Source organism: Micropterus dolomieu, linkage group LG15 (genome assembly GCF_021292245.1).
Source record: "Micropterus dolomieu isolate WLL.071019.BEF.003 ecotype Adirondacks linkage group LG15, ASM2129224v1, whole genome shotgun sequence".
In the NCBI taxonomy this organism is placed as follows: Eukaryota; Metazoa; Chordata; class Actinopteri; order Centrarchiformes; family Centrarchidae; genus Micropterus; species Micropterus dolomieu.
The window spans coordinates 1,883,912-1,899,896 of NC_060164.1; the positions used below are offsets into that span (position 1 = coordinate 1,883,912).

The 15,985-nt window shown below is 42.2% G+C and overlaps 1 protein-coding gene across 19 annotated transcripts in view; it reads right to left on the reverse strand.

The window, feature by feature from the left end:
* Positions 1–10,142: 10,142 nt before the first annotated feature.
* The window catches only part of LOC123983956 (regulating synaptic membrane exocytosis protein 1-like), a 103,395-nt gene continuing 97,552 nt past the window's right edge, over positions 10,143–15,985 (reverse strand). For all 19 annotated transcript variants that reach the window (XM_046070444.1, XM_046070443.1, XM_046070441.1 and 16 more), the window contains 4 exons: positions 14,904–15,016; positions 14,530–14,631; positions 14,176–14,315; positions 10,143–12,611 (listed from right to left, as the gene is read on the reverse strand). In XM_046070444.1, the coding sequence (XP_045926400.1) occupies positions 12,393–12,611; positions 14,176–14,315; positions 14,530–14,631; positions 14,904–15,016 (574 nt within the window). In that variant the 3' untranslated portion in view covers positions 10,143–12,392. The remainder of the gene's footprint in view (positions 12,612–14,175; positions 14,316–14,529; positions 14,632–14,903; positions 15,017–15,985) is intronic.

The following is a 15,985-nucleotide window of genomic DNA, read 5'->3' on the forward strand; positions in this document are numbered from 1 at the left end:
GAGAAGAAGGAGGAGGAAGAAGAAGAAGAAGAGGAAGAAGACGAAAAAGAAGAAGAGGAGGGGGAAGCGATTGTAAATACTCTTGTAATAAAGGGGGTTTGGTAATATAAGACGCGGGGCTTAAAAAGGCAACGGCGCCGCGCAGCGCCACGCGATCCGGGCTTTGGATATCAAGTGAGGAAACACGGCGCAAAATGGGAAGAAAAGAGCCGCTGGTGCTCTGTGGACGAGGTGGAAAAGAGGGGAGGGGAGGTACCGGAGGAGAAGACGGAGAGAGTCGTTCTGAAAGCGGCAGCGGCAGCTCCAGGAGAAGAAGCCCGGAGCGGGAGCAGCAGTGGCGGCGGCGGCGATCGATTCTAGTGGTGCTTCTAAGACCTGGAGCCACGCGCACTGACCGAAGAGGACGCGCACTTAGCCTAATACCGAGGGGGTGGGGGACTGAAGAGGAGGAGGAGGAGGAGGAGGGAGGTGATGGGAGAGTGAAAGAGAAGGAGAGAGAGAGAGAAGCCGGAGGAGTGAAGGAGGAGGAGGTTCAACGTCAAAGGGGGAAAAATGCATGACCAGTGAGTGAAATGTTTTGCAGGTTGCAACTCGCTGCATGGCTTATTAGACGGACCGGTGTGTGGAGTGAGTGCATGCGTGGTGCGCGTGCGGGTGCGCTTGTATGGCGTATGATTATCCCGCACAGAGTGATTATGCCGTTTGTGACCGTGTGTCAAAGTTTAGGCAGGTTTTAAACCTTGCAGAGGAGATTTTCTGCTTTCATGAGAACAAAATCATCTTCAACAAAAAAGTGTGCGATCTAACGGCTAAGTCGGGTTAGATCTGTCAACCATGAATTGGTACACCTCAATACTTTATTCATTCGTTTTATATTCAGTCATACAGCCAATTCAGAATGAAAATGCTGGTAGATATGTGGATCACAGTCTGTTGTTATATTGTAATCTGTAGGTTTGCATCTGTATGACGACTGGCCATTGTAGTTTTATTATCATCGAGCCCTGTCATTTATTTCCTTTGCACGCTTCAGTGAAAAGCAAACTAGACTATTTAACAGGAATGTAGGATATAAGATTACAAAGAGGATTTTTTAAACTTAATTATTTCCGTTGTTCCCGAAGGTAAACAATGTTGGGTTTGGAGAATCGATTTAAAATTGTGTTTTATATTTTTCAGCATCTAAGTGGATCAAAAAGGCGCAGACGCTGAACGTTACAGGGACGTCTAGTTTAGATATGTACATTTTTCTTTCTGTCTTTGCCTCATTTAGGTGCCTCTGGGACTGAGGAAAAGGTGGCTGTAATAAGATTCCGTTTGTCTTGATTTCCATGGATGTTAACCCAAACATCCTGGACACTTTTCCTTTTGCCTTGAACATCTCCACGCCGTGTCAGTAATGGAGAGGCTCCTTAAAAAAAACAGGCAGCCATGTATCCAGATAAGGATTAAACACGCGTGTAAGATGCCCATTAAGCAGGCAGAGGGCAGAGAAAGGCTACAGTTCCGTTGAAAAATGACGTTTCTTTTAAAGAGCATAAATGGGGATGCAAGGGAGGATTTTAGCTGTAATTCCCGGGCATCGGGTGGCCTGGGTGGCCTGCTACTGTTTGGATGGCGACAGGCGGCCACCGCACCCACTAAACCTGATCCAGTAACACTAGAATCCTTTACAGTCTGGGTGACACGGCGGAGTGTGCGGAGCTGCGCCCGGAGTGAAAACATCCAAAAGGAAGCAGAGACTTCATCACATTTTTGGTAACTGTTCAGGTTTTATAACTTATCAGCTACTGGCAGTGTGTAGGCAAACTGTCTAAATTTCACTTCAGGCCGGTATGACAAAGTCCTTGCATCCTTTGGCACCAAAACGCTTCCTCTGTGGTGCCACAACTGATTTGCAAACATAGTCTGTTGAAACGTGATAGAATGCGAATCGTTCTCATCTATCAGGCAAAACCCGATCTTTTGATTTTAATAGATCCCATGCCATCCCCAGTTGGTACACACAGTTAAAGGGGCCCTCGTTTTACAGCGCCCCCCCCCACACACACATCCGAGAGCACTAACCTTGACCTCTCCCTACACCCCGCTCCATCTGTTGGCAACAAAGAGTGTTTTCCCTTTCTCTTCCTCCCATCTCCTCCTCCTCCTCTCTCCCTCCTCCTCTTCTAACTTTATACACCCACCTACGCGCGCGCGTGCACACACACACACACACACACACACCAAGTCAAGGCGGGACATTGATCAAAGCCCGTGGAGCTGCTCGGACTCGGGGAGCGCGCAGGGGAATCTCTATATGTAAATGGAAGCGCGTCGCCGGTCCCGTCATACAGCAGTCAGACTGCGCGCTTAATGCTGTGGGAGTACAGCAGCACTGCATGCGGAGCAGGGCCTGGGTGCATGTTTGTTCGAAATGTTTGCGTGGATATGTCTCATCGTGCCCCATATTTGATCTTTTATTTCTTAATTTAAAAAATAGAAGATTAGAAGCAGGAATCACCTGGAATTCATTTGGAAGCCACAGTTCGCAGTCAGGTGTGTTAAGATAAAAAAAAAAAGTGATCTAGCAGTATTTTTTCCGGCGCCATATATAGGCCACACTCTGCCGTCTTTAACTTTATTTCTCCTATTCAGCACTTTTATTCGCTTGTTAAAGCGGCTACAACTTTCATCAGCCTATATATCCAGCACCTATGTGCACTTAGTGAACGGACAGCGGCATACTTTGACCATGGTTCATAAAACGGGGAGGGGGGGAGAATTTAAGCTTTGTAAGGAGCGTGAAAGGAGCGGAGAGACTACATGGCATCAGACCGGCGGTGGTCACATGCGCGCCTTCCCTGCACGCACGACAGCTCCGGGGAAATTGAGTGACTGGGGGCGCATTTCAATATATGGAAATGACCGGGGGCTCCTGAGATAAATCAGATCCAATCCCTCCACACACACACCCCCACCCCGCACACATTAGGCCTACCCCCTCCCTCTTTTCCATGCTCCTCTTCATACCTTCATTTCTCCCTTTCTCTCCAGACTCTGCTTTTGTTGCTTTTATCATAATTTCCCAAACCGTGCGTAAAGACGCGGAGTGTAAACTGACATTACCGAAGTTATACACAATGTAGAATTAAAAGGCTAGGTGGATGGGGCCTAACAGTCATTTTTTTAAATTAAAGGATGTGATCTCCAGTCTGTGATCAACGTAAGCAAAACCTGCAGTGACTGTAATCTGTAATCATTTATGTGAGGATATTTGACTCGTGAATTTACACACGATTTCGCACTAGTTATATTCATAGACATAAAAAGTAGTTAAATTTGTTTTAGGTGCTATTACACCGGCCCCATTTGCTTCCACGAAATTTATGATTAATTGTTAGGCCTTCGTACACAGTTGCTCTGCACCTGTTATTGTGTTATTCAGGTGAAATTATGACTAAACTAATATTGCTTTAAATAAAAATGTAAAAAAAGATACAAAAATTATTTCTTTTTTTTAACCAACAATTCCATGTCCAGTGCTGTGGCAAAAATACAGTGTTCTAGGATTTCGTTTTTAATATGTTTATTTCCAATGGGAATCAGCTCCAAATCCCGGTTAAATCTAGTCCCTGGCTTTTTGCGGAGGAATTTCAGGCTCTGGTAGTCGCACCCCCACCCCCTGCAATAAAGGGAGCGGGGTGGATTTCACAACGTGCCATTATCACATCGGGGGATGTGCGCGCACGCCGTTGCGTCGGACCGGCGGTATTAGATGATCAGGCGGGATTACAGGGCTATAGACCAAATTATCAGACCCCCCTTAAAACACACACACACACACACACCTTCACGTCCTTCCACCCCCGATCCCCCCGTCCTCTGTGTAGTGTGTGGCACTCTGATGTGACGGGTGAGTTTAAAGTGAGTTAGAGACAACTTCAGTCCAATTACCCATGTGTACACTGTCTGTATCTCACTGAGCTGGGGGAGTGTTTACACGAAGTGACGGACACAACTGTAACATCTCTCATTTTGCTGCATGGGGACCAACTGGGGGAAAAAAGCCTCAGAGGACCCCTGGAGGGCCCCAGACCACAAGCACCTGCTGCAGACTACACAAGGTTCGGCGTCTTTAAAGAGTCATGCACCGTGCACGCACCCTACTCCAACTCTCCACCACCACCACACAATCCACATCCATCCATCTGCCTGTAATGCGCGGACGTGTTTATGGCCGCCGTAGTTAAGTTGTTGTTAATTTTCCACTAAACGGGTTGTTATGAAGATGAATGACGGGAGGGAAATAGTCCACTTGGGACAGCGGGGCGTATTTCTGTTCTGAGAGGAGCCTATAGCTATAGGGATCTATATAGGCTAAAGGCAGGAGAATTGAGAGTGTAGTGGTCTGGAGGGGCCTATTTGTGAGATGTTCTTGAACACACCATGCTTAGAAGTTACTGGTGGTTTTTATGTTTGAATGGTATGAGGTTTGACGCTGAAAGCTACTGATTGTCACTATCCGTGTTGACAAATAATCCAAAATGATGGCAAGTATAAGTGTTGCTGTTTTCTAAATCGGGATTCTGATTGAAGGAAACGTTTGTGGAGCAGAATTTAGAATAAAAGGCAACACTGAAACTCCTAATAAACTACAACTGCACAAAAGATATGCAAGCTCGTATGGATGGTGGCAAATTAACTGCAGTTTTAATGATAAAATCAGCGGGAATTTACTCTGAACCGCTGATAAATGTATAGCCTGCAAGTTTCTCTGACACTCTCCTTTTATTGTTTAAGAGAACATCAGCAGAGCATCCACTTGAACTGAACCAGCTGGTGTTTTTAGAATGCATTCACTCATCTTATAGCCCCATAATCTTTAAAATAAGAGATAAGCCTATTTAAAGACCCCAGTTAGATATCTAAAGCCCCACTAGTTCTAGTCTAGCTGACTTTCATGAATTAACATCTTCAAACGCGGACTCTATCTCCCCCTAGTGTCCAAATAAAGCCAATGTAACGGCGCAGGGAAATGTTAAGGTGGCCCCTACAGGCTGAAGCCGCTGCCGAGGGCCCGCAGCATCCAACTGATCTTAAGGGTGGATGTAAAGGACATGGTTTTGAAATTACAATTCGATTAGTCGGTCTGCAATTTTGGAAATATTCATTCAAATCAACCGAATAAACGTCAACTTGGGGGAGAGGTCGTTTGTGTTGAATACAGAGTGAACATGAGGAGGAGCTGGTCAAACGGGGACTTTGGAGAATAAAAACCACTACAGAAAGAAATATAAAGTATGATGGATTTTTCTCAGGATATGGTTTGGATCGCTCAAGACAACAATTCCCTCGTTCAAACGTCAGGATGTGTGTTGAGTAGATCTTTGTGTTTGCTCCGGACAGAGTTTGGTGTTCATGGTCCAAAATGAAACCAAAACCCTGAAATCCGTAAGATCACCTCTCCTCTTTCAGGTGTGCTTGGAATCGTTAATATTTTTTATTTGATGGAATAAAACAGATCATTTTAAAAAGGTTGTTCCCACCTTTCAGCGTTAATCGCCCCATAACGTCAACACAAGGCAAAAAGATTGGTTTCATGGAGGATTGAAGGTAAAATAACTTGGCTGGGAATACGATATAGATTTTTTTATATATATATATTTATTAATTTCCTGCTTTTAGTCACCTTCCAGTGTGATAAATCTCAAGAACAAATCTGTGAAAATATGATGATCTGATTTCCTAATTTCTTTAACATTCCTTACAATATTATTATATAACAAGGATAATAATAATAATAATAATAATAATAATAATAATAATAATGATTATTATTATTATTAGCCTACTATTATTACAAGACTATTATTTCCGAAGGGTTTTCAAATCCCTAATAATGCCAGTAAGGGCAGAAACGATTTCAGTACCTGTGAATTGGTGTAATATTAAATAGTGTCTGACTGATTGAGTCTACAAGGATTATTAATCCAGTCCAATAATTCCGCAGCAGTGATCAGCGGCTAAAAATGAAGTTCAGATCCAGTAAATCTTCGCGCAGCGCTGTTTCCAGCGCTCCGGAGTCTGAGCGGGCCGCACCTCAGAGAGCTTAGTGATAAATCATGTATTTTTAATGAATAACAATGGAAGAACCCCCCTCCCACCCCAAAAGGCAGGAGCCAAGCTATCTAATTAGATTAAGCGGCGGTGAGGGGCGGTGCGGGCCGGACGGGGGAATACTGCGGTAATGACTGCTATCACGGCAGCGAGTTTCTAATGGGCTCTGAAGCGCTGCCACGCAGCCAAACCAGGGGGCCTTTCAAACCATTAACACCGAGGGAGGAACATAACAAATCTAATCTGACATGACACCCTTCTGTTTCAGCTGCCTGCTAACCACAAAGAACTGGCGACATCTCGTGTCATCTGACTCTGAATCTTCGGTCCCCACAGACTGGATTTCTGGGGACATGGAGTGGAGCTATGGCCGAGACTGACATCACATTATTATCATTAGAGATCAATTATAAGTTGCACTGTTAGTGTTTGTTTTCATGCATAAAGCCTACAATTGTTGCAGCAGAACAGACACCTACCACTAATAATAATAAACTGTTGCTTTACAGGGGGAAAGGAGGGAAACTCACATGCAAAAACAATAAAATAACGGAAATATTGGGACAAAACAAAGAATAAGTTCAAAGAGGCAGGGCGGTAGAAATGTAGGTTTAAAAAAAGAAGAATAACAGGAAGTCTGTTCTGACAGGGAAGGACAGCAAATGCACAATCTCCCTTGGTTTTAAGTCCAGATCTGGGGATTGCTAGTAGATTTTTGTTGCAGGATGTAAGGTGCAGGTAATGTATGGGCACAAAGCCTCAGAAATGTAAGCTGGAGGCAGACCAGGGAGTAGGCCTACTTTTAAGGCAATGAGTAAAACCTTAGAAGTCCGAATTTATTTTTTTAAACCTCAACTGGAAACTGCAGAGAGGTCATGTTGAGGGTTTTGTCTTTTTCTGGAGAGCCTGTTACAAGACATGTTTTCAGTATTTTGGAAATCTAAAGTACCATGGAGTGCAGTAAGATCATTACATTACTCCGCATTATAAAACCCCTGAAGAACCTGAACAGAACCTTAAGAACAGAACAGTGCATGTGACCAGTGAAATGCTTATAATAATATGATAAGTACTACACACACTATTTGACTAGGTCTATATTTAAGAGGGGTTTCTGTGGGTTCTCTGCATGTTGGAGCTACTTTATCATTATTTTGCGGGGTAGACATCAGTATAAAGACACTGGTGTTGTGTGAGGTGACTCTTAAATGCTGTTGCACTGCACAGAGAACACAGACAGCTATTCAACTCAAGACACATCTAAAGACACCTTCTCTCGTCGCAGTTTTTTTTTTAACCAAAAGATGGATTTAGGGATAATTTAGTATTTTGGAAAAGTTTGGGGAGTTACTGTTGACATGTGACAGTTAGGCAATGACTTAAACTATAGACTTAAGTTCAGACTTTAGATTTTGTTGTTCTGACGATCCAGTTCCATTAAATGTTACTATTTCATGCCAAACCAAAGGTGATGTGTCCCCCATGATTTTTTTCACCAGGGACAACAATCATTTTGAAACATCACTATGAAACATTTATCTCTCTCCTGGAACTGAGAGCAGTCTAATTAATTTGCAGGTCAGGATGTCCAAACTAGTTTGGAGGAATCCGCACCGACTGGTTGATATCTCACATTTAATAAAAAGCCAATATCTGCATCAGTTTCACTATCCACAGTTTATAGATTACATAATAAATTCGGAATTCTGATACTTAATCACTAAGTCATTCTCTGATTGATCTGTAAATGGAGGATAAAGTCAGGAGAAGAGATGGTCTCATTTGCTTATTGATGCATTTCTGAACATCACAGCTCAGTTACGGAGAGTTTGCCAGCCACCCAAAGGGACTCGCGATGAAATGAACTTAAAAAGTACCACAAAAAGGAGCCAGCAGGTGTGAACCTTTTTTTCAATCCACCCACAGATGTAAACCTTGATTTGGCAGAGATTGTAGGAAAATGGGGACGTTTTAAGGGAGAGTTCAAATGAAATATATCTATATATTGTTAAAAGTCTTATTACGATCACTTACACTGGTAAATTAATTTCCACACGGTGAAAAGGTCCGGGATTTCCAGTTATTTCATGGCATCAGCCTGCATGCAGTGACTAATCTGTCTGCTTTTATTTTGAAGGATTAACAGCTTTTATTTACTACCACAATTTAATGTTCAGGTTCTAGACTTTATTGTCTTTACTGGCATTTTCTTTATTTCTGTATTCATCTTTTTACTCTTTGGTCTGTCAACAGCAGACCTGAAACTGGTTGGTTTTACAAACTCATTCAGTTCACTAAACTCACCACAGGACGGCACTAAAGAGCTTAAAATGGCTTAAATGAAAGTTTGAGCCACAGCACACTAGATATTGTGATTTTTAATCTTAAACTGATACCATTTCACTGATAAAACTATGACTTATAAGACTTTCTCACAGAGGCTCAATCTGTTAGATTAGTTCATATTTTAAAATGACCACTGAGCTTCTCTGGATGGCTACAAGAGGACTCACCTTTGCCCTGATGTGTGCTCCAGATGTGTGCTGTTCGGGTTGGTGGTTTGATTCCTCGGGTCAAGGCACTGAGCCTAGGGTTGCTCCTGATAGCCAGCGCCTTCCCACCATCATGTGAGTGTATGTTTGAATGGGTGAATGAGAGCCAGTGTGAAGGCCCTTCTCCACTGTAGGTCAGTATGTAGGTCAGTATTCTACAGTTTTAATATGTACTTCAAAACAAAATAGATTTTGTGAGTCAGTTGAATTTTCGGAAAAGACAAATAAAACTCTTTAAAATCAGACCTTGCTGTCACTGTCACTGCTTTTAAAGTATCGTGGTGTGTTTCCCACCACTTTGGTGATTTTCCCTCTCATCATGTATGCTGCATTGTTTTATCTTTTGTATCTTTTGTAGGGGTTTAGATTGTATGAAGAAAAAAATATGTTTGGCTGGACTAGGTCAGAACTCGGATTCCTGACTTTCTGAGCCGATCATGCAATAACTGGAAAGCTTCTCAACAAATGGCGACACTTGATGGTAGTGAAAACGCATCCACACATTTACACCTACCCAAAGCAAAAGAATTTGGCTTTACCTGCAGGAAGTTGAAGTCCATCAATTTATCCCTGCACCAAGTTCTGTTAAGCAGTTAACGAGCTGGGAGCCCCAGATGAGAGATGTGAAATATCTATGAACACTAATAACTGTCCATGCATTAGCCTGAGGAGTGTTATTCTCTAATGATGTTGCACCCCTATGCACCATGTGTCAGCCAGTGCTTTTTGTACTTGTCTGATAGAGGTCATTTGTCCTTTTACCGGTTCTATAACAGAAAAAAAAAGAAATCTGAGCAAAAAAAATTATATTTGGTCTATTTTTTCCCTCTGTGATAGCTATGGGTGGATGGCAGGAGGTTAATTAACAGTCTACTGCTGTGTGCTGACCGTTTAGTAAGAGTCTAAAAAACATCTACCTATATATAAACAATTTTAAACTTTAACAAATTTGCCAATAAGTGCTTTCTTTGGCTTGAGAATTATAGAGTGAAATAGACAGTCTTATCAGAATGTATATTAAAAATGAACGTCATGCCTAGTCACTCCACATGGTGGCAGTAGGAGCCTGAGAAGAGGTACAGTCCAAATTGAAGCTGAAACAAAAATGAAAAAACTAAATTAGAGTACAAGTTGGTCTCATCATGAAGCTGTCACATACACTGAGGGTCAGTACGGGTCCAACAAATTTGTGCCCTGAGGCCACCCACCAGGTGCAATGACATGGATCCAACTTACACAAAAACTGAAACTATGTTTTCACAGGTTTGATGGGGGGAGAAGGCCAGTGTAAAAATCGTTTTTTCCACAGGAACTCTTCTCTTACCTTCTGTCAAGAGGTTGGTGAATCCTAGAAAATATAGTACAGGTTTATCTTCTCTTTGTACGTGTGCCAGTGAAAAAGAAACGGTCACAATTCACATTCTCCAGGTTAAATAAGGCTCTGAAGTCATCTGTTTTGCAATAATTGAGGCAGAAGAAAAAAAAACATGATCTTCTTCCACACAGTCTTTTATTTGTAAATAATAAAAATGAACTCTTGAATATAAAACATACACATCAGTAGAGCCACATCTGTTATACAAACAACAACTGTTGCAGTGAATACTTAGTCTTTCGTCTAAAATCGTGGTTTGGGAGTGGGGAGCCATGGGCTGTAAACAATCAGTATTCCTGGAGTAATACTGACAAAGGAAAGGGCAGTCGGCCACACCGCCAAGGGTTTCAACAGAAACATCCGCAAAATATGTCTGCAAAATCAGATTTCTCATTGGCTTTAGAAGTCCAGTCCAAACCAATAGTAATAAACAGGGGAAAGGGATTGAAGGAGAAGAAAGTAAACTTTGTTCCAATTGGTTCTGCTTGCTTTTCTGCAACTGGGACAAATATAAAGGCCTATTAGCGCCCCTCGAGGCTCAGTGCCGCTCAGCGGCTCGAGCACATCCACAGGACGCAACTTCCCTTCAACAAGACCAGGAATGTTTGTGTGTCAGCGATGTTTCGTTTGTTCATAACTTAAGTTCAAGCTGCTCATCCTGGTTTGTATGTACAAGGTGTGCGCGTGTGTGTGTTGGTGACGGGTGGACAGTCAGATACACTCTTTTTTCATATTCATATATCTATATCTTTATAATTTCTGTCAAACTCATAATGATACTTCCTATACATTTAGCTGTTGTACACACATTCTCTATCTCTGTCTCTAGACCCGACTGTGCTAAACTGTTTAGACACCTACACCCTCAGATACGCCAGGGGCTCGAGTATGCTCAGTACTACAGAACAGCACTGTAGTTCAAAGGATTCAAAGAAAAAACTGAAACAAAGATTTTTTTTTTTCCCGGAGACTTTCTAATATGTATATTTAGACCCAGAGTGGTGGGCATGGCCCGGGCGGAGTTGATCCCCCCCCATTGGTCCGCTCCTGTTAGGGGGCGGGGATGGCTTGGCTTTTCTCGGTTTGTATTCATATTCAGTACGAGCAAACTGTACAAGAACATGCAACATACAAGCTGGCCTAAAAGTATGTGGAACTAACACATAGTCTAGTCTTTTTTTCTGCTTTTGTTTTTTTGAGAATTGTTCGTTAATTTGTCTCGTCTTCTATTTTACAAAAAAGTAGAGAACAAAACAAAAAACGAAACAAACAGAACAAAAGAAACGTGCATGCAGCTTGGGGCCGGGGCGGGGCGTCCCCGAGTCATGCTGCTCCCTCCTGCAGGGGGAGTGTGAGGGATCAGGGAGGGGAGGAGACCGGGAGGTAGGGGGAGGGTTGGGTAAATGGTGTTCGGGTGAATGTGACCTGACCTTTATTGTCGGCCTTTGGCGCACCATCGCTCGAAAACCAAACATGCACGTACACAGAGGGAGTCTGCACCTTATGGTACCATTCTGAACTCTGGGAACAACAAAGACAAAAAAAAAAGATTCCAAATGAAAAAAAAGAGCAAATAGTCAATTTGGCCTCTATTTTCTTTCCTGTTTGTTTAGACAAAGAGTAAAACCTTCTGTTTGCCTCCGACCGAATAAAGGAGTCAAGCTTTTCTTGTGCTTGCTTTCATGTATCACAACAAGGCTAAGAATGTGCACGTGCGTGTGCAGGCTCCCTTCATCTAATGAGGTTACCAAACCGCGCCAAACTGCTGCCCCTCGTGCTCGTTTCCGACTACACTGTTACCACGGTAACACCGGCAGAGACAACCGACAACCAACCTCTGCGTGACGGTACAGCTTCACGAAGTTTTCTGCTCCCACACTTTGTTTACACTCCTCATCCCAGTGGCCTTGCAGTAAGATCTACTAAGATTGGCTGGAGGGTTACTGTGTGGAGGAGTCCACTTTGATCGGGTGCTCAGATAGGGGCTGCAAGAAAGTAAGGAGAAAAGAAAGACAGTAGAGAGAAATGAAGAATGTTGGACAGAAACCTCCACTGCTGCAGCTCAGAGGAGAAAACAAAGAAAGCAAAGCTTTGAAAACAAAAAGGCGTACGGAGGAGGAAGAGGGAAGGTGTGAGACGTGATTGTCAGACTCCAGCTAAGCTTTGATTGGCTAGTTCTGTCTCTCCCTCTCTCTCTTTCTCGCTCTCATTCCCTGTCGCTCCGTCTGGCTTTTCATTGGTTGACCGAGGGCTTCTCGTTGTCGCCCCCGGGGCGTGTAGTCGCCCTCTGCTCAGTTCTGGTCCAGTGCGGTCCATTATTTTGTCATTTAAGGGATACTGTGGGGTTTGCGGTCGCCATTCGGTCACTAGGACCGAACGCCCGGTGGCGGTCCTGAGCTGTCCAATGACGTCTGAGACGCCAGCCGCGTGAGCGGAGCTAATGTGGGGTCCACCAATGAGGATGGTGGAAACAGTTTGTACCAGCCAATCACCGTGCTTGAGAGGTCCAGCTCCTCCAATAGAATCTGTGCTACACCCATGAAACATTTGTGGTCCAATCTTCCGTAGTCGCCCCATACTATCACCTAGAGGAGAGAATGGTAGAGGTGAATTCAATGAGTAAGCACTGAGAAAGAAATACTAATTCAATTCAAATTAGCTTTATTGGCATGAATGTATAACAACAATATTGCCAAAGCGTCATACAAACTACATAAGAACAATACACAAGCTTGTGTATGTGTGTGTGTGTTTTTAAAAAAATGTTTTAAATTAAAATAAAATAAATGAATAAAACAGTAAGCGTGTGTGTGTATGTGTGTGTGTTAAAAAATAAAAATAAAAATTTAAATATATTAAAAATTAAAATAAAATAAATAAATACAACAGCAAGCGTGTGTGTGTGTTAAAAAAATAAAAATTTAAATATATTAAAAATTAAAATAAAATAAATAAATAAAACAGTAAGCGTGTGTGTGTTAAAAAAATAAAATAAATAAAAATTAAAATATATTAAAAATTACAATAAAATAAATAAATAAAACAGTTATATAAATAAAACACAATTATTTATCAGTCTGACTTTCCACTGGTTGTCCTCACTTCATGGCATGAGGAGACATATTTTGCAGCAATTATTAATATTAGTTTCGGTGTGTCTGATATGAATTCGAATTCGGGGTATAATACTATGTTAGAAATCATAACACATGAAGTCTTCACAACGACTGGAAAACTTAAATCATTTTGTTTGTGTAAATCCAGTTTAAGTCTTAAGTCATTTGAAAGTCCAAGTTAAAGTATTTTGAAACAAGTTCTAGTCAAATCACAAGTCTTTCAGGACAAACCCGAGTCTCAAGTCATTTGAGACATGTCTCAAGTAGAGGTCTTCACAGGTCTAAAGATTCATGCCTGAACCCTAAAGACCCAGAAATGTGCTAGCCAGAACCGAACATGACCTGAAGCTGAGATCCGCACTCGTGCAAGAAACGTGGGACCCAAACCCGTCTTAGAGACACAGACTCAGTACATAGACACAGATGATTGCTATTAACAGGTTAATTTTGTCAAAACAAAACCTTGTGCCTTATCTAATGTAATAGGTAGGTAGATTTATTTTGTCACAATACAACAGGTTATAGAGTGAAATTGATTTTGTAACTCCCTTTTGCCACATAGCAGACAATATCCAATCCATTTTATTTATATAGCACATTTAAAAACATGTGATTCTTCTTATCCATCCTCCTTGTCAAGAAAGTAGGTAAAATACCTCCAGGTTTTCCTCTCTTGCTGATTGAAAGAGCATGGCTAATCCACTTGTTATTTAATCTGAAAAGTGTAGTTGCTGTCACGGTGACGGATGACACACGCAACTTGTTTAGAATCAGCTTTGCAATTTTGTTGCATCTATCATAACAAAGATAACTTCGACTGTTTGCCCTTATGAACTTTGAAAACGATTTGTTACCACGGCTGCTAACGTTAGCATTGCTAATGTGCTATCATCTGTGTCTCCGAGAGGAGTCTGATCTCTTTGTCTCTGCTCTCTGATCCTTCACCCCAGAGGCACCACCTTGTGGCCACAGAAGCACTTTGCAGTTTGCCTGCACTGTTGCGACACACACACACACACACACAGAAGATTACCTGAAGCACTTTGCCCTGGGGACTCTCATCAAAGAGCAGGTGCTGCTGGTAGAGCGGCTCCAGGGTCTTTCGTGCAATCTTAGTTTTCTTTTTGGCTTTACAAGTTCCATTATCCAGCAGGTACACCTTGACATAGGGGGCTAAGGATGGGGGGATAAGAGGGAGCACAAAGAGAGAAAGAGGGAGGCCAGATATAATGAGGAGGGAGGAAGAAGCAAAAGACAAAGGGATAAACTTAGTTGGACTGGGTGTGTGTTTGACTTTGGTTTCAGGTTTAATGCGGAAGTGCTGTATTTAAGGTTCAAGTATGTGTGTGCGTATGTGCGTGTGCGTGTATGTGTGTGTGTGTGTTACCTGGGAGGGATTTGGAGCCTGATTTGGGGGTAAGGCCTCGTGCCCTGATCACCTCCACCTCCAGCTGACCTTTCTTATCCATCAAACCTATCTGAACATCACCTGTATGTACAGGAGACATATGCAAAAACACATTTAGACAAATTATTTTGAAAGTATCAGAAACTCAAACTACTATAAAAGTTTAGATCCAAGTTCTCAAAGCAACACATACACAGTACATACAGTACAAATATATTAACTATTAAGTATACTGGTATTCTACTATTTTTACATGTAACAGAAGCTAATATTTGTAGTTTCTTTCTTGCATTACAAATATAATAATTTGGGCTAATGGATTGTGCAGTGGATCTGATGGAGCCATCACTTACCCATGGCAGGTGTTGCCAGTGTTTGCCGGCCAACCAGCTGACCGGGGCCTAAACCATCCAGGAAGTCACTGAACTGACTGTCGGCACCCAACCGCATACCTGAGAAGATCAGACTGACACACACACACAAATTATTATTAACAGTTCCCGCATCACTACTCCAAACACATGCTGTAAGATGCAATTAAGGGTGCAATTATAAGTTTGGGAAAACAACAATTATTGTCACCCCACACTATACTACTATAATGATAATGGTTATACCATAGCACAGTGTATAGTCAACCGCATGTGTAAGAGACAATAGTAAGATAAACAGGAACTTGCACACCGAAGCCACGTGCTTAAGTAATTCTTGTGAAGTGTGGATATGGTGCTCACTTGTCTTTAAAAACATTGCTGCAAGCTGCTAGAGATATTAACATTAATCTGACGCTTTCATCCAAAGCAAGGTCGCACGCCTCTGGAGCAACGAGGGGTTAAGTGTCTTGCTCAGGGACACTTTGGTGTCTCACAGTGGATTCAAACCCGGGTCTCTCACACCAAAGGTATGTGTCTTATGCACTGTTCTATCAACACCCCCTGCACATTACATGCTTCAATATTTACCTCTGCAGAACTAACAGTCTTTTTTGCATGTCATTAGTTACTATATTTGTCTGTCACAATTTGCTGGTTTCTACTGACAAAATGAAAGTTACCCCCAAGAAAATATCAGATGGAGCTTAAATGAGGTCTATTTTCAAACAAGACTAACATCATGTCTACACAGGAGGCGTAGCTGCAGCTGCCGCGTTCGTGCACAGTGTTTTGGCACCTGTGATTTGTCAGCAAAAATATATTCCATAATATTTCAGGGTAGTTCTGCGATAAATATTATTAATAATATTCTCGACGATATGACAAAACACTGAAAAATGTGTTTGGACTGAAGCTACGTTCACCCTGCATGCATTAATGCTCAATTTATTGCCCAATTCTGATTTTTTTATTGACTGTTGAGCCATATCACACTCCAGTGTGAAATGGCCAAGGCCTGAAAGTGACCAGCATGCTCAAAAGAATAGCACGACGTCATACGC